Source organism: Eleginops maclovinus, chromosome 1 (assembly GCF_036324505.1).
Source record: "Eleginops maclovinus isolate JMC-PN-2008 ecotype Puerto Natales chromosome 1, JC_Emac_rtc_rv5, whole genome shotgun sequence".
In the NCBI taxonomy this organism is placed as follows: Eukaryota; Metazoa; Chordata; class Actinopteri; order Perciformes; family Eleginopidae; genus Eleginops; species Eleginops maclovinus.
The window spans coordinates 26,242,259-26,262,258 of NC_086349.1; the positions used below are offsets into that span (position 1 = coordinate 26,242,259).

The 20,000-nt window shown below is 40.0% G+C and overlaps 1 protein-coding gene across 1 annotated transcript in view; it reads left to right on the plus strand.

The window, feature by feature from the left end:
• The window catches only part of plxna3 (plexin A3), a 118,690-nt gene that overhangs the window by 75,041 nt on the left and 23,649 nt on the right, over window positions 1-20,000 (plus strand). Inside the window, exons 7-13 of the mRNA XM_063895565.1 lie at window positions 3,483-3,623; window positions 7,184-7,284; window positions 9,555-9,678; window positions 9,819-9,972; window positions 10,069-10,168; window positions 11,649-11,763; window positions 16,774-16,974. Of these exons, the coding sequence (XP_063751635.1) occupies window positions 3,483-3,623; window positions 7,184-7,284; window positions 9,555-9,678; window positions 9,819-9,972; window positions 10,069-10,168; window positions 11,649-11,763; window positions 16,774-16,974 (936 nt within the window). The remainder of the gene's footprint in view (window positions 1-3,482; window positions 3,624-7,183; window positions 7,285-9,554; window positions 9,679-9,818; window positions 9,973-10,068; window positions 10,169-11,648; window positions 11,764-16,773; window positions 16,975-20,000) is intronic.

Sequence of the window (20,000 nt, forward strand, 5' to 3'; positions counted from 1 at the left end):
CTACTCAAGCCAAATTTCCCCCAAAACACTGATTTGTTCTATAAGAAGTGTGTGACATTTTTTTGTTTTCTTGTGTGCGCATTTGCCATTAAGCAAGAAAGGGTGAAATATTTGTAATGGGACTCTTGTTTTGGCTTTGATAAACGGACACTTTGAATGTGTTGTCCCTAATTGAACAATTAATTGAAAAGTCTATTAAATATTGTTATTTAAAAAAGCATTTGAGACTCTCTCCTTCCATCCCAACAGTAAAACCAAGCTGTCCAATTCCTAAAACCCAGCAGCATTCAAAATCCTTTTCTAAAATGTTTCTGTTTAGTTGTTTCTTACTGAATAACCTCACCTAATAATAAAACAAGACATGTTTTCTGAAGCGTTTGTTGTTTGGGTAAACTCAGCTCGTGTAACGGTGCAGAAACCTGACGGGTTACAACTTTTAAACACATTTTTCAGAACCGATTTCTGTGTGTTGCATTTGCTGTCTGCTGCAGTGTCCTACTTAAACGTCTCCTCCCTCTCTGCTGCTGCTGCTGTGTGTGTGTGTGTGTGTGTGTGTGTGTGTCTCCGTGAAACAGGATTGTGTAGCTGTGGGTTCGGTTGTGAGTCAGACCTGCTGCCTCATCATCAGTGTGTGCGTGTGTGTGTGTGTGTGTGTGTAACTCGTCAGCTCTAATTAAGCTCGGCTGCTTAACGAGCAGACAGCTAATTAACACACTGAGGGAGAACTACACACACTCCTTCATCTCTCGCTCTTCATCTTTTTTTGTTTATTTCTAATCATTTCTTCATTTCCTGTCCCACTTTCTTTCCTTCTCTCCTATATCCTTACTTTCTTTCCTTGCTTCCATACTTTTTAACCCCTTGTGCGTCCTTGTCTCCTTCCCTCACTTTGTTTCCTTTCTCCTATGTGTCCCTCTTCCCCTTTCATCTCTCTACACACCTCCCCCTTCCTTTCCTTTTTGTTCTACTTTCTTTCTCTCCTTATCCTTTCCTTGCTTCATGTGTCCTTGCTTCCATTCCTATCTTCCTATCCTAACACCTTTGCATACATGTCACCCTTCAATCTCCTATCTCCTTTTCCCACTATCCATATGTCCTTGCCTCCTTTCCTTAACTCTCCCTACTTTTGTCTCACCTTTCATCCTTGAATCCTCTTTTTTTCCCTCTGTCTTTTTCAGCTCCTCTTCTCCTTTCTCGTTCTCTCTACTACTTCCTACATCTCACTTTATCCCTACGCTTTTATTCCTTTCTACCAGTCCTTTCCTCGTTTTCCTTCCCACCTTCCTTTCCTCATCTCTAACCTATTCTTCCCTACTTTGCATCCTTAAATCCTCCTTTCTTTCTTCTATCCAGTTCTTCCCCTCCCCTACTTCCTCATTCTTTCAACTCCCCTTGTTTTTTACCACTTTTCCCCACTTTTAATCCTCCTTTCTTTCCTCTATCACAGCCTCTTCTCCTCTCTGTTCCTTTCTCATTCCCTAATCTTCCCTCTCTCCTCTTTTATACCCTTCCTCCTCTCCTTGCTCCTCTCCTTGCTTCCTTTCCTGTCTTCAAACCCACTTTTTTTCATCCCACCTTTCTCCTTCTTTCATCTCAGTTTCCTCCCTCCCTTCTGTCCTCAATGCTCTCTCTCTCTCTCTCTCTCTCTCTCTCTCTCCCCCCCCCTCTCTCCCCCCTTCCTCCTCTTCCTCTGTGGTGTTTTTCTGGGTCAGACTCAGAGAGGGAGGGAGGTTTTGGGGGAGATTTGGGGAATCTTATTTTAGTCGCTCCACATTTTTTAAACAGACTGTTCATCTCCCTGTCAGCCCTCTGCTGTATTTAACATCACACACACTATATATATACACACACACACACACACACACACACACACACACACACACACACACACACACACACACCATCTTCATCGTCATCGTGATCCGCAAAAATGTTCAAAAACAGGCAAAAAATTCAAAGAATTGTCCCCCTGGTCATGATGATTTTATTCTTCTAATCCTTTCTGTCTGAATTTACTGTATGTGATGCAGTTAATGGACGCAATTTGAACACGTTTGTGTTTTTAATCAGCAAAACAAAGTTAGAATCAGACTGTACACTTTGGTCCTTTGGTTTTTGGTAAACTGAATTAATTCTGGCAATTAATTTTAATTTATTTTTTGTTCACATTTAAGCTTTTTGATTGCTATTTGAATGAAAATCATGCTTTGAAAGTCTCTGTTGGAAGCTGGATGTGTGTTGATTGTAGATTGTTGGTGATTTGATTTGAACCTTCAGGTGAGGAAATGTTTTATTTAAAGATAATGGTATTGGAGATTACCAATCAAGCCGAATTGTCCAAAAAGCTTTTTTGTTGCTGAAATGCGTTTGGTTTTATTCTAATGAAGTGTGTTGTTGTAAAAGAAGCAAGAACAAAACAAAATCGCCGCCTATATTTTGCTTTCTGTGCAATCCTCTAGCTCAGGGGTGTCCAAACTACGGCCCGGGGCCAAATGCGGCCTGCAGGCCATTTTGAATCGGCCCTCTGCAAATTCTGAAAGTATAATGGAATACGGCCCACAAATTAAACTTTAGCTTGTCTTATTTTGTACTTCTCAAATATATATGTTAACTTATATTAATGAGCCCAATTTCAAATAATTTCAGTCATTTAAAATGTAAAACATTTTCTAACAAATCTTAGTTGATAAAAAAAAAACCCAATAACTTATTTCCATAACGAGCTTCAAATTTAACCTTCATATGTACTCTTATTATAAACAATCTGAGGCTTCTGTCTTAAGGAATGAGCTGCCAACAAAGGATGTAGGCTGTTCTTTCCTTAAACCATTTGAAATTATCGCACATTATTCGCCTACATTTGATTTGTTTTGCTAACTTGTAATTTAACTTCTGAGGTGATATTCACCTCTATAAGTGGCCCAGCTCTCCGTGTATTTTTCTGTATGTGGCCCTCGGTGAAAAAAGTTTGGACACCCCTGCTCTAGCTTGTTGGCATTCCTCATTGTGTTTAATCAGACTTTTAGCGCTCGAGCTAACCAGATATCCATGTTAGCATTCCTCATTGTGTTTAATGGGGCTGTTAGCACTCGAGCTAACCAGATTTTCATGTTAGCTTTTCTCGTTGTGTTTAATGGGGCTGTTAGTACTCGAGCTAACCAGATATCCATGTTAGCATTCCTCATTGTGTTTAATGGGGCTGTTAGCACTCGAGCTAACCAGATTTTCATGTTAGCTTTTCTCGTTGTGTTTAATGGGGCTGTTAGCACTCGAGCTAACCAGATTTTCATGTTAGCTTTTCTCGTTGTGTTTAATGGGGCTGTTAGCACTCGAGCTAACCAGATTTTCATGTTAGCTTTTCTCGTTGTGTTTAATGGGGCTGTTAGCACTCGAGCTAACCATATTTATATGTTAGCATTCCTCATTGCTTCCTCAGTGTTGTTGTGTTAGCGTCAGGCTAATTTCCTTTATGTGTGTTTCAGATTCGCGTTGATGGCATCACACCGCCGTCCCAGAATGCTGTGCTGTACGAGACAGTGACGGTGGTGGAAGGGAAGCCGATCCTCCGAGACATGGTGTTCAGTCCCGACCATCAGTACATCTACCTGCTGAGCGACAGACAGGTGAGAACACACCTCACACACTCTCAAATCAACGCTTAAGTAAATAAATAAAATATCCATGAATACCTCGTTATCATTACATTGGGCACTGCAGTTATTTATTGTGTGTGTGTGTGTGTGTGTGTGTGTGTGTGTGTGTGTGTGTGTGTGTGTGTGTGTGTGTGTGTGTGTGTGTGTGTGTGTGTGTGTGTGTGTGTGTGTGTGTGTGTGTGTGTAAGGGGGGCTAATATGAAATCTGTTGTTTTAACATCTGCAGACAGGAAGTTGTGAATGTGAATAACGCTCAGCTGGCGCCACATTCACACTGTGTTTATGTATATGATTTTGTGTGTGTGTGTGTGTGTGTGTGTGTGTCCCATGTTGAAACTCTTATTGTACCATTGAGAGGAAGCAGTATTGAGTTCAACAACTGTTAGTTCCTGTGCAGCTGACGACACCTACAAACACACACACACACACACACACACACACACACACACACACACACACACACACACACTTACAGAAACATATTCAGATGTGATCAGTGTTTAGGGACTGATGTCAGTAAACAGCTGTTGGAGTTCAGCCGGGCGTCATTACTGTATATTTTTATTATCAATAGTTATTAGAGTGTGTGTTGTATACCATGTAGTGCAGCAGCTTTCTAATCATCCTCACTGTAGCGTCAGTGACAGGTGGGCGCACACACACACACACACACACACACACACACACACACACACACACACACACACACACAGATGAGTCGTCAGTGTGTTTCTCTGCAGTGTTACATAAACACACATTTACACGAGGCTTCGGCAGCCAATCAGAGCGCAGCCTGGTTCCCACAGAGTGAATCACCACGGTGCAGATCAGATGGAAACATATAGACGGGTCCTTTATATAAAGCTAGCAGACACTAGAGATCTGTCAGTGGCAAATACAGACGTCTTTGTGGAAGTGCATTATCAGAGTGCAATTTAATGATGGGGGTTTACTGCAGAATGCAGGGATGATGCACAATAGTGAAGCAATTTCAATAAATGTTGTCAATTAAGCACACAAATATAGGAAAATAAAGGGTAAAAAATACCCTTTAAACACAGAAGCTGTTGTTGAAAATATAATATGGATAATTGCAGTATTAGTATTAGAAAAAAAGGAGCCTGGAGATAAAAAATGTTTATTAAATGGACCTTATATATGCGGTTATTGACCATATTTTCAATATTAAATTTAATATTGGCGGTAAATAATACACATATGATAAGGTAATAAAAACAACCTCTTTTATGTGTATTTATTGTCTATACTTTGTAAAGGTTTTACACTCCCCATAACTAAAATGTTTAATTTAATTGCATAAACAGGACACATTTCACAGTTAATAAGATAAATGTAATAGATATGGGAAAAGTGTCCTAGTTTTTGATTAGTTTGGCCTTGATAATAACTATTGGTAACCTTATTAATAATATTTGTAATTTGATGAAAGCCAAAGAGATTACTTTCCCTTACAAAGAAAAATTGTTCTTTTAGCTTGAATAAATACGATGCTTTTGAGTGAAAAACCTTCCCAAATCATTGCTTTTGAATGTGTTTAAGTTGTGTATTGAAGGTGCAGCTTTAAGCACATGTGCATTTCTGCAGAGTTTAATCAGTGCATCTCTGCAGTGAGCACACAGTGTGACTGTGAGAGACTGTATGAGAACCAAAACTGCAGAATCAGCTGTTTTCTGAATGAAGTCTGGCACAAAGAAACAGCGTCACTGTTCCTTTAAAGAACTGCCCCGATAATGAGGTCAGAGACTGTGTGTGTGTGTGCGTGTGTGTGTGTGTGTGTGTGTGTGTGTGTGTGTGTGTGTGTGTGAGAGAGACAATGACTGTATTCATGTGTTAACGTGTGAATAACACAGGGACAGACAGAGTGTCCACTGTGTTTGCTGTCTTCCTGCTGCATTGACCTCTGGGTGGAAGATATTACACACACACACACACACACACACACACACACACACACACACACACCCACACACACACCCACACACAGACTCGCACACTGACTAACTGTCTGTAAAATCAAGACTAATGTGTTACACACAGGCCTCGGGCTGTCTACTGTCAGCGGGAAACCACCAAACCACACTGAGAAAACACACACACACACACACACGCACACGCAGACGCACACACACACACACACACACACACACACACACACACACACACTGCACACAATATGCAATGTGGGAATGATATCTATGAAGTCTTGCATTATGATTATACAAAACCAGAAAATCAATAACAAGTCATTAAAGATGTTTACCTCAACAATAAAGTGACGATCAATTAAAGGTTCATGAGTCTAGATTTATATTTACTTTGGAGCGTAAGTCTGCTGAAATCAGTCAGAGTCAAACTGGCAGTAAATGCATCTAGAAAACAGGTATCATGCATCTTATTTTTCCTCTTCCTGTGCCATGCAGCTCCATTGTTGTGCAATGCTAATAAAAACACAACAAACACTCACCACATGTGGATTTATTGCAGCTGGAAATAGTCCTTCACAAACGCACCATTTCCTCACTTCGTTAGTAGAATACTGAAATGCACAGACACGTTGACTATAGAGTGAAATAACACTGGTCCTTTAAACCCTTAAAGGGTCTCGTGATGCCTTTTGGTTTTGTTTTCCATGAACATGTTGATCCAGAATTTGTCACTTTTGATGACCGATGAACAACTTTTTTTCTCGTTGCAGAGAATGACTTTAATCTTCGGCTAGTTGTTCGTTGAGTTATCATCAAATAAATTCAACAAGCGTTCTGATCCCCAGAGGGCAATTCTCATGAAGCAACAACAATACAATCCTTTCAAAATCTAAAAAACTAAAGCATCAACAAAACACTTCAAAACAAACAAAAGCAAACAAAGTGTATTAAAGAAAAAGGGCAATTATGCAAAGTGCAACTAAAGTTAGACTAAAATGAATGTTAAATAGCAACTTTATGCTTAGAAATAAAGGATGTTTGGCTTCATTCATGGTCGCTGGGGTGCTGCAATAAAGCATTATGGGAGATTTGTATAATTGAAATATCGATGGTAAATAATAATAATAATATTGGGTGAAAAATCCTTGGCCGCTTAAATAATGAATAATAGTTTCACACTTTTCTTCAAGCTGTACTTTCTCTCCACCGTCCTATACTCCTATTTTAAGTATAATTTATCGCACAGTAAATATGCAAATCATTTAGAATTTGACAGATTTGTATACCAAAAGCATCACGAGACCCTTTAAGGGTTTAAAGGACCAGTGTTATTTCACTCTATAGTCAACGTGTCTGTTCATTTCAGTATTTTACTAACAAAGTGAGGAAATGGTGCGTTTGTGAAGGACTATTTCCAGCTGCAATAAATCCACATGTGGTGTCGTCATTATTCTGAAATATAAGACTATAATTAAAGAAAAATGAATAAATCCTCATGTTTAAATATCTCTGTTTAGGAAAAGTGTTTCGGGTGGATCACAGGAGCATTGTACCAACATGTGTGTGTGTGATGTGTGTGTTCAGGTGACCCGGCTCCCGGTGGAGAGCTGTGATCAGTACAGCAGCTGTGCAGCCTGTCTGGGCTCCGGAGACCCTCACTGCGGCTGGTGTGTGCTCTTCAACAAGTAAGACTCTTTATTTGATATCCATACACACACACCACCACACACACAACACCACACACAACACACACACACACACACACACACACACACACACACACACACACACACACACACTCACACAATTTTATTTTTTAAGATATTTCCTCCTGTGGTATTTTTCATAATGTATTATTTTGTAGTAACTTATATGATATTATAAAATATGATTAATGTTATATTTTTAGTTTAATTTAAGTTATTCATTTGACTTTATTTAAAGTTTTTACTCTATTTTATTTATTTATATATTTTGCTGATAAGAAAACAACAAATCTAAATGCAGCATTGGCAGAAATGTAGCTAAACTAATTATGTAATTACCAACTCAACACGACTTTTAAAAGTGTGTTTGTTCACTTTCTCTGTCTCAACACTACACACAACAAACTCCATACGGGAAAACACACACTGAGGACTCGTGCAGACGGAGGAAACACAAATCAGAAGTAGAGAGGAGTGTGTGTGTGTGTGTGTGTGTGTGTGTGTGTGTGTGTGTGTGTGTGTGTGTGTGTGTGTGTGTGTGTGTGTGTGTGTGTGTGTGTGTGTGTGTGTGTGTGTGTGTGTGTGTGTGTGTGTGTGTGTGTGTGTGTGTGTGGTTCAAACACATGCAACACATCTACCATCGTGTGTGTTCCCATGAGGCGTCATTAATGTTTCCATAAATGGTTCAACCTCACACAAACACACACACACACACACACACACACACACACACACACACACACACACACACACACACACACACACACACACACACACACACACACACACACACAAGTCTTTGATGTTCAGCGTCCAGGCAGGTGGAGGAAGTGCCTCTTTGAATGAGCACCAATTAACTTCAACCTTCAAAGTAAAAGCCCGGCACCATCGACCAATTAAAGCAGGACTAAAGTTTGTCGTTTAATTATTAAAATACTATTATTACTCTTTTACATTTTGGAGATACCTATAGTTTTGTGGTTATCTGGTTAAGATGTAAAATAAATACAAAAAAAGTGTTTTAATTCCATTTTGTTTGTTCAATGTACTTTAATCACTAAATAATATTGAGATTAAAATAATTCAAATGAATGCAATTAGACGCACATATGTATCATTTAATAAGAGGCCATCAATCAAGAACAATTAATAAATAGACAATTCAGTAAATATTTTAAATGATTAATCAATACATTTATTTTAAATTCTAATAATTAAATCTAATAAACTATTGTATAACATCTAACGTTAAATATGTTTCTAATGGTGATTAAAACCACGATGTCCTGCTCTCAAACACAGTCACGAAGGAAACAGATTCTTATTGCACTTACTGTAAATAAAAACAACAGCAGTAAATCAAAAGGCTGTTTCCTCCGTATGTCCTTAATGTAATAAAGAGAAAAACACATCATGATTTACAGCAGAGTTCTGTCCTCCTGTCGCTCTGCTTCCTCCTGTCGCTCTGCTTCCTCCTGTCGCTCTGCTTCCTCCTGTCGCTCTCTCTCCGGCCGTCTGCTGCTAATCAGAAGTGAACACATCGTTCCTGCAGGCTGAGACGTTCTGCACAGAGCTGCATATGTTAGAGCTGCTGCTCTGCTAACTCACACACACACACACACACCTGTCTGATGCTAACACACACCTGCACTCATTACATACCTGCTCTGTAAAAAATACCCACCCTGACCGTGACTTCAGAGTCTAAAACAAAAAAAGGTATTTTAGTTTCATTGTTTTTAACGTTTAACTGTGTTATAAACAAATGAAATAAATAAAAGGATTTCAATTTAAAGAAATCAAAGTTCTGTGATTGTTATTCATATAATAAAAATATCTGTGCAAATTTTATTAATACATATCTATTTGTTGATTATTTAAGAATGTAATTATATAAATAATAAAAATGTAAAGAAATTCTAAGTTATTTTTAAAAAAGGAAGTTAAATGTGATTATTAAATCAATATGAAATGATTAACAAACACATAATATAATTAATACTACAATAAAATACATTTAGTTTAATTAGATAATTAACAACAAAATGATTTGCTAAATAAAATGGAGAAAATACTTAAGAGGTCAACATTTCAAATTCAAAATATTACAAAGACTAAATAAAATATGGAAATCAGTTAAATCACCCTACTTTCTAAAACCCTAAACATTTTTAAATAAACCGCTAAATGTGTGTGTGTACAGGTGTGTGTTCAGTATGTTGACCCTGTGTTGACTGTGACCCCTCCAGGTGTTCCAGACAGGAAGCGTGTGATAAGTGGGAGGAGCCTCAGCACTTCAACACCCGATTGGACCAATGTGTGGACATCGCCGTTACCCCGAGCAACATGTCCGTCACCTCCCCGGCAACACAGGTAAACTGGCGCCCTTAACAGTTCAGCACTCTAGAACTACATTCTGTGGACACACCTTGACTCAGGTAACACACATCACTCTCTCTCTCTCTCTCTCTCTCTCTCACACTCTCTCTCTCTCTCTCTCTCTCTCTCTCCAGTTGACCATCAGAGTGCAGAACGTCCCGGTGCTGTCGGGGGTCTCCTGTGTGTTCCAGGATCTGAGTGAAACCCCCGGAGAGGTGCAGGGTAAAGGTCAGGTGATGTGTCTCTCCCCGTCCCTGAGAGACCTGCCCACAAACACACACTCCTACGGTAAGACACACACACACACACACACACACTCTTTTATATCCATGTGTCAGTGGTATCTGCAGAGTATAATGATGATTTTATTATGGGATGTTTCAGGGGAGAAGAGAGTGGTGCAGCTCAGCCTTCGCTCCACAGAAACCGGACACGAGTTCATCACCACCAACTTCATCTACTACAACTGCTCTGTGCTCAACTCGTAAGTCTGGCACTCATCTCCTCTGCTGACTCCTTGTTTCCTATCCTTGTGTCCCAGCCTTTCATCCTATCCTCTTGATTCCTCTCTTGATACCCTCCTCCTTATTACCTCTTCCTCCTGTCTCCTTGGATCTATTGGCTTCCTCTCTCTTTGTTTCCTTTCCTCTTGGTTCCTCACGTTGTTTCCTTTTTTTCATTCCTTTCCTTGTTACCTCTTACCTTGGTGTTCCTCCCCTATCCTTGTTTCCTTACTTATTTCCTCTCCTCTTGTTGATTATTTCATATTTACTTTCCTTTATTTCCTCTCCTTTTCCTAGCTTCTTGTCAACTTGTTCTTGTTTCCTACTCTCCTTCTTCTTTCTTCTCAGTTACTCTCATCGTTTCTTCTTTTGTTTCCTTTACTCTTATTCCCTCTTTCCTTCTGTCTCTTCCCCTGGTCCCATCTCTTCTTACCTCTCCTCTTCTCTCCACTTGTTCCGTCTCTTTGTTTCCTCCCTCCTCCTCCTCCTCCTCTCTTCTCCCTTCTTGTATCATTTCCTCTGGTTTCTTCCTCTCCTCTTTTTTCCTTTTCTCTCCTCTTCTCTCTCCTTGTTTCCTCTGTCCTTGTCTCTCTCCTCCCCCCCTCGGGGTTGGCAGGTTTTTTCGGGGTAACATAATCTGTGCGGCAAGCTCTCTGTGTTGCCATGGTAACAGCAGCAGCTCTGAGCCTTGGACACAGATACAGTTCCTCACACACACACACACACACACACACACACACACACACACACAGAGCTGTAATGTAAAGTCTCAGCACACGGTGATCTGTTTTGTTAAATGCAGTGTGTGTGTGTGTGTGTGTGTGTGTGTGTGTGTGTGTGTGTGTGTGTGTGTGTGTGTGTGTGTGTGTGTGTGTGTGTGTGTGTGTGTGTGTGTGTGTGTGTGTGTGTGTGTGTGTGTGTGTGTGTGTGTGTGTGTGTGTGTGTGATACAGGATCCTCTCACCTGCTTTGGTCACAGATTAAAGCTCTGCAATCTGTTTTAATCCCAAACTTGGCAGATTACTTTTTATTCAGCTTTTTTTTTCAGACTCAAACCAGCTGAGTTACCCTCTTCCTCTGTGCCATAGACCTCCATTTTTGTCCTAAAGCCTTTAAAAACACATCTATCGTCCCTCAGTTGACATGTTTCTTCATTACAGACACACACACTGTACTCTTTTGACCAAATCCAACACACACCTTCCTAAAGCCACATAAACTCACTAGAGCCCCAAATGTGTATCACTCCACCGCTGAAAGTAGTCCCTAACAAACACACAGACTGACATGGTGTGTGTGTTGTGTGTTAATGTCTAATATTTAATAAATGAGATGTAATGATGCTGGGATGAAGCTGCTATCATTTATGCTTCAACATATTTCTTTTTTAAACTGGAGACCTTACACCCTCTCATTATTTAACCTCCCGCTCTCTCTCTCCCCCCCCCCTCCCCCTCCCCAGGTGTACTTCCTGTGTGAGCAGTGTGTTCCCGTGTCACTGGTGTAAATATCGTCACATCTGCACCAACAACCTGCAGGACTGCTCCTTCCAGGAGGGACGGGTCAGCAGCATGGAGGTACACACACACACACTTACACACCGATGTTCACACACACACACACACACACACACACACACACTTACACACCGACGTTCACACACACCAAACAAACTCTATTTTCTTCAGGGTTACTGCATGCATTTGGGTCTGTTGTAATAAGGACATCGATACACAACCTTGGTTATTACGCACTTACTCAATCACACACACACACACACACACACACACACACACACACACACACACACACACTCACACTCATAGGATGTGGGACGAGGAGAGAGTAGTTTCTGCCTAAAGTTTATGGTTGTTTGACTTAAATAAATCTAAGTCTCTGATCTGAATTGGAAATATTGTCTCCTATAACTTATACTTCATACTTAAACTTATCTGAAATATAATGTGTTTTGAAACTGAGGACTTTCTCCCGTAGTTTGTCAGCATTATTTATAGTTATTTATAGTCTTAGGGCTGCAGTGTGAATCAATATTTATCTTTCCTTCACTGGATGAACGTCGAGGAGAGACGGAGGTCAGAGCTGCTTCTCTCTGTCATTACACGCCTCAGTAAACAACAGTAAAGCTGCAGGTCAACATGAAGGGCACACACACACACACACACACACACACACACACACACACACACACACACACACACACACACACACACTTGCTGATGCGTTCAAGGACTCTATGAAGGATGTGATTTAAGTTTCTGGGAAGCTTTGATGAAGTGCAGTTTTCAGAAACCTGGATGATGTGAAAACGGTGACGGAGTTTTTGGTAATCTCTCACTTTAATATGGTTTTGAACATCCTCTGATCTCAGCTGTTTATCTTGTGGTTCTGATGCAGTTATTATGAAACAAATATAGAGCTGATGATCTGCGTCAATGAGAGAGGGTTTTCCTAGAAATGAATGGAAACTACATTCTGCATGGAGGAAATTACATCTGGGATGTGAAATTTACCAAAACATGCAAAAAAAAGTATAGTTTTTTCTTGTTGATTTGCAATAATATGACTGTTGATTAATTTAATATAAGTGTATGAATTTAGTAACTCTTGTAAACTATATACATATAATTATTAACGAAGTGCAAAGGGCCTCAAAACATTTAATGTAATTATTTATTAAAAATAATAATAAATACAATTGAAAACACTGAAAGTAATAAAAGTGATTAAATAATATAAAAAATACATAAAGTAAAAATAAAATAATAATAAAAATAATAAATGAAACTAAAAAATGAATTAAAAGAAGTGAACGTAACATTATGAGTTGATGTAAAGAGGTGTGTGTTTCAGTATGTTGCTAAGAGACGATTATGTAATCATCTGATTTAGTAACGAGATGAATATCTGTCAACCTTCAGGTCACTAGGTATCTTTAAACAGAAGGGAGCTGCGGACACCTCGCCTCTAAAGTTCCTTATTAAAATATAAACATTTTATTATTTGGACAACATTCTTTGGATGTTTTCCAAAAGCAAGATCTTTATTTAGATAAAACCTGAAAATGGTTTGAATAAAGAAGTGAGTAAAGAATGAGTCCAGAGTCTGCATCCGTTTATCAGCTTTCAGTATTTGATCCAGATATACAAAATATATATATATGTAATTGATCTCTTCCTATTTGTGTGTCGTTTTCACTGAAGAGCAATCAAGTGAAGAACATCTAAGTTTAATCATCATTATCATGTTTTTAAAGTTTTGAGCTCCTGCTGTGTGAAGGAGTTCTGTTTGAAAACATAATCATGAAACCTCAGTTATTCACAGTGTGCTCACATGGTGCTTCATCCTAAACAACTATTACCTCAAGCAGACTGATCAACGATCAAGAAAAGTAAAGACAGGAAGTGAAGAGGTCCTATTCTGCTCTGCTGTAGTGAGTTACATAGGTTTTAGTGCATGTAAATGGTCTGCAGAGGCTAAAATCCCTGAGAGTTCCTCCTCCTCTTGTGTTTACTTCCGTAACATAGTGACATCACTATATAGCAATTCTATTGGCTAGCGTTCCAATACATTTTACATGATAGGCTAAGGGGCGGGACATCTCTAAGTGGTTGACCAATCACAACCGCTAACCAATCAGAGCAGACTGGGCTCTGGTTTCAAACAGAGGGTGAAAAGAGGAGCTGCAGCAGAGGCAGTCTGAGAAAAATGAAGAGCTTTTTGTGTGCAGAGGAACCTGTACGCAGCAGATAGGTTCACCTGTCAGGAACTGATCACCGCTAACGAGCACCTTGTTAGCTCGTTAGCGGTGGAGCGCTCTGTTCGGGGGGTTCTCATGGACGTGATTGGTGCTCGGTGTCATTGCAGGGTGACAGTAACAACCTCTGATTGGCTAATTGGCTAATGGAAGATGAATAGCCACTTAATTGACATGAAAGCGTCCAATCACAGCAATTAATTTTAATTACCAGGCAATTAGGCTGACTAAAGAGAGCGGAGGATGAGAGGGTTGTTAGTTTGAGAGGGGGAGGAAAGAGACTCATGATAAAGAGACGAAGAGAAGGAGAGATGAGGAGGGATTTTCAGAATAAAAGTCTGTTTTTTTGGGGAGTTGAAGAGAGGCTGCTCTGACTATCTGTTTCTCTAAAGCGGACAATACAGAGAGGAGAGACAGAGCCGGGGGAAGCTGCAGGGGGAAGTTTTGGTAAACATTACACAGTGGAAACAACTGCCTTACATTGAAGTTAACTCATATAAGTAGAGTGGTTCCTGCAGCAAGTTTTACAGCTTGTTTTAAAAGCAGTGTTGTTGATTTTACTGTAGTTTCAAGTAGTTTGCACGAAGCCTAAAGCCACGTTTAGAGGAGGATCGGTTCGCATAAAAACTGTGGTGGTAAATAAAGTTTGTGAAAAGAAGACGAGGACGATATCTGTCTTTATCAGTGTTGAGGGAGTGAGATGTAAACTAGGGACTAGTTATCTTTTCAGCCTGTGGGTAAGAAGTCTGGTCTTTATCATCCCACCAAAGATAAAAAAACAAGACATTAAAAGTGCTGGGATGTGAGAGGTTCCAAAAGAGATGTCCCGCCCCTTAGCCCCTCAGCCTATCACATACAACGTGTTCGAGCGCTAGCCAATTGAAGCGCGAGTGTCACCCACTGAAGAGGCATAATAGGGCCCCCATGAGAAGGCATTTAATTCCACATTGGTTCAGCAACTTACGAGACATGAAAACTCTTAGAGAGTGCAAACCCTTCTCTCATTAGACAGTTTTCTGAGACCATCTCTCACACACTTAATGAGCCCCTCAGAAGATGGAACAGGAGTGTTGGGAAAATAAAGCGTCTGTGATCAGAGTTTGGTTAAAAGCCAGTGTTTGTTTCTCAGCTCATCAACACGTCCTCACATGAGATGTTTTACTCCTCTCCTCTTCCCTCGGTTCCACTTATAAATACATCCTGTCACCTTGTCTCATATCAGGCTCACTCTGTCACAGGTGAGCCGAGTGTTTGGACTAATAGCGAATATTTGCTGAAAGACTCACAGCCACAGTGGGGCTTTATCCTAGACACACACTCACTCACTCACACACACACACACACACACACACACACACACACACACACACACACACACACACAGCTCGTCACACAATCTCCACAGTCGCTGCTGGCGTCCACTGTGCTCTGGTCCACTTCCTGTGGAGCTAATGGTCTTCCTGTCAGTCACAAGGCAATTAATTACCGTGGTGACGCTTGTTAATAAAGGTTTCACCCCACTGAGCGACACAGTCAGAGAGTGTGTGTGTGTGTGTGTGTGTGTGTGTGTGTGTGTGTGTGTGTCTCTGTGTGTGTGTGTGTGTGTGTGTGTGTGTGTGTGTGTGTGTGTGTGTGTGTGTGTGTGTGTGTGTGTGTGTGTGTGTGTGTGTGTGTGTGTGTGTGTGTGTGTGGGGGTTTCAGTGTGTGAGAGCGTGTTTCCAGCAGCCTCAGGAAGTTTGGATCTTTCACCAGCTGTCCATTACTGAACACACACACACACACACACACACACACACACACACACACACACACACACACACACACACACACACCTTTGTAGGCTTTATCGGAGTACACAGACAATGGGATTTTCAGAAGCATCAACAATACATTCATAATATTATTTCCAATATCAAATATCTGTTGGTATAATCTTTCACCATTTATTAATTAATACATATGTTTGAAATGTGTGCTGCTGTCACTCCACACTGATTGGCAGGTCATTTAAACAGGGGCTAACAGTAGGAACAAAAAAAGGGTTATTAATAATTTCTGATGCTGGTCCAGTAAAAGCCCGTCTAATCAATAATTGATCCTAATAATGGATGAAATGTCTCGGTGCGACGTTAAGGGGTCAGTGGTTGATTTGATATGCTGATGATACCAGCTAGTAGGTCATTGAACACAAACCAGAACTATTCCAGTTTATGGTCATTTTACAGTGTTTGGTATTATTTTCCTATTTATTTATTAATGTCTAATTTATCTATTTTCCACAATTACTTTATGGAGGACTTTAGCTGCCTTTGTATAAAAAGATATTTATTCATTTTATATTGTATTATTTAATTATTTTTTAAATGTATTTAGTCGATCAAATGTATTGTTTTTATTGTATTTTTAAATAGTATTTATTTATTTTATTTTAAACACATTTACTTTTTTTTATTATGATATTAATAATAATATTACATTTTATTTGAGGGTGCATTTCGTGGCACCAAAGGACAGAGTATAGTTTAATAAATACTAAAAGTAATTAATAATCTTTTTAATGTTTTTTGTTGTATTTATTTATTTAATTTGATACATATTGATAAGTTATTTATTATAAGGGCAACTTAGGTTCACAATACATTTTGTCATTTCAAACTGGTAAAAAAGAGAAACACATAAAGACCACAAAGAGACTCAAAATAATTGGAGAGTTGAATCTAAAAACCATACTATAAAAACTGTTGTTTAAAAATACTGTTACTTCCTGTCAATGGTCAAAGTTACACACAGTATGTGTTGTCTCTTTCCGCAGGGCTGCCCTCAGATCCTCCCGACCTCCGACATCCTGGTCCCGGCCGGGATGGTCCGTCCAATCACGCTGCGAGCTCGAAACCTGCCGCAGCCTCAGTCGGGTCAGAAGAATTACGAGTGTGTGTTCAGCATCCAGGGGAAAACACAACGCATCCCCGCGGTCCGCTTCAACTCCTCCTGCATCCAGTGCCAGAACACCTCGGTGAGACTACACTACCCAGCATGCACTGCTTCTCCTCTCACACAGGGCGATGAATATGGGGGTTTCTCTGGTTTTGCAATTTTTGTTTGTGTGTGGTATTGGAAACAAGAGGTAGTTTTAGTAGTAGTTGAATCTCTTGTAGTCTGTTGAAGTAGTATTGGTAGTGGAAGCAGTATAAGTATTAGTATAACATCAAGCTTGATTTGTTCAAAGTGGGTTTAGATTGGTTGTACTGGTTATAAAATATGTAGGAAGCTCTTGTGTTGAAATCTGAAATTTTACAAAGGACGTCCTCTAGAGAGTTTCCTTTTAAGGGGTTTTTGAAGGTGTGTGTTGATAAGAGCCTCCAGATGCTGCTACCTTAATCAGTTTGCCTCATTAGAGTTAATATAAAGCTCCCTATTTGTCATTAAATCTGAATTATTGTTCAATAGTAAAAGAGGCCTTTTTAGTTTGACACCTCATACCTGCCATTGCCGTGTGGCTCCCGTCACGTGAAGGCATGGATGTGTTATTCCATGTCGGATAATGTGAACATTTTATGAATATGAAACCTATGAAAAAGAACCGTGAGTCTAAGCTGAAGGCTATGTCAAAAAAATGTGGTTAAAACGGAGCTTGCGTCTTCAGGGTTTTTAAGAGAACTGCTTTGTTTTGGTGGAGAGTTAAAACAGGAAGTGAGGCCAACTGTCTTTTTTATGTGATAGCAGAGGATCTAAGAGGCTGGAGGAATAATGAAATGACGAGGAATAATAATGTGGGCTGGTCCCAAAACATCAAGAGCCTTTTGAACAAGTACAACTAAATGAAATCAACCCTGAAAACACTTTGTTTCTTATTGTTGTTCGACGTCTGGCTGCAGTGCAAGCATTAGCAGTAGTTGGGTTAATGAATGAATGACATCATATTGGTGTGTGTGTGTGTGTGTGTGTGTGTGTGTGTGTGTGTGTGTGTGTGTGTGTGTGTGTGTGTGTGTGTGTGTGTGTGTGTGTGTGTGTGTGTGTGTGTGTGTGTGTGTGTGTGTGTGTGACCCCTTGACCTCAAGAGGTTGAAGGTCATGCGTCAGGTGGACAGCCAGTATTGATGTGGCGAAATGGGATTCAAATATCAGAGGAACACACACACACACACACACACACACACACACACACACACACACACACACACACACACACACAGCAACTGTTGTCCGTCTGCTCAAGTTCATCGTTTCCTGTCCTTCATCTGTCTTCCTGTCAAAGAGTCTGCCCCACACACACACACACAACATACCGCTACTAAATGCAGACATCTTACACACACACACATTCATACAGATGGTGTGTGTGTGTGTATTTAATTAAGTTCCAATTCCCCGAGGAAATTGGCCATTTAGGATAATAACACGGACACACACACACACACACACACACACACACACACACACACACACATTTTTCTTCAAAATATAAGCGCAGTGTGTGTTTCCTGCTGACCTAAGCAGGGTTTGCAGTTTATAATTGAATGCAGAGATGATTTAATTAACACAATTCAGGCATTTAAAGACTTTAATAATGTAATAAAGACACTCAGATGTGTCCCTGTGCTCTACATCCAGGAATAATGCAACTTATTTCCTGTGATATTCTGAAATCCAATGGAAAAATCCCATTGGATTTTGTTCACGGAGGCAGGGAGATGCTAACCTACGAAAATACATCATCCACTAATAAAAATTCCACAGTTAGAGACACATGCTGTGAGTTTAAATATGCTCTATCTATAGTTTTTAATGTAGACACAAACAATTAGATTTTATAGAAAACGCTGAATTTCTTTTTCCCGGATGTGTTTTTATGGACGTTAGCCGTTGTGTCTCAGATGGATGATCATGTGACGCCGTTCACATGTGGAAGCAGAGAGCTGGTAGATGAAAGCTTAATGTGAACGGACAGAGGATGGTAAATGCTCTCATGTTTCCTCTGCTTTCCGTCCTCCCTTTTTTAATGTACATCATTTTTTCACTCCATCTTTACCTCCACTTCTTCCACCATTATATCTGTACTTTCCGCTTCCACTCCCGTCCTCTTCCTTCCTGTTCCCTTCATCCTTCATGCGCACTTTAAAGGCACATTTTCCGTATTAAATAGATGAATAAAGAAGACATTGATATAAATAGGATGAATAATATTTCATCATCCAGTGTTTTTCTCTCTGTTCAGGGCCGTCACATTTCGAATGGAGTCCAATTATCCTCAAGTCTATTTCAAACCAGCTCTGGCTGTCCTTGAGGTTTATTTATGTATGTTCATTTCATTTCATTGCGCGTCCTGTTGATGAGGGTTTTTCATGGAGGGTTTTTTGTACATGTGAAAGAGAGCTCTAGTTCCTGTGATTTTACCAGGAAGTCTGCTTTTGTCTCTTTTTAATTGAGAGATCTGCAAAGAGAAGCAGTTAACAATTAGTCTCAGCAGAAAAAAACACATTTAATTTGCAACAACTGTTAAAACAAGTTATAGTCTTCATGAAGCATGGTTTGAAATGTGGTTTGTTTGACTTGCTAGCTACTACAGTTGCTAACAGTTTTATAATTGAGACTACTAAACATTAGCCGCCTTTAGCTTAGCGGTGGTGACGTGAAGTCATGTGACCGTGCTGTAGTTCCTTTATAGCCCAACATTAGCCGCCTTTAGCTTAGCGGTGGTGACGTGAAGTCATGTGACCGTGCTGTAGTTCCTTTATAGCCCAACATTAGCCGCCTTTAGCTTAGCGGTGGTGACGTGAAGTCATGTGACCGTGCTGTAGTTCCTTTATAGCCCAACATTAGCCGCCTTTAGCTTAGCGGTGGTGCCGTGAAGTCATGTGACCGTGCTGTAGTTCCTTTATAGCCCAACATTAGCCGCCTTTAGCTTAGCGGTGGAAACGTGAAGTCATGTGACCGTGCTGTAGTTCCTTTATAGCCCTACATTAGCTTTCGACTTCAGACAGTTGCTTCAAAAATTATAGAAAGTGTTTGAAAACATCATTTAATTGATGACCAGGGAACA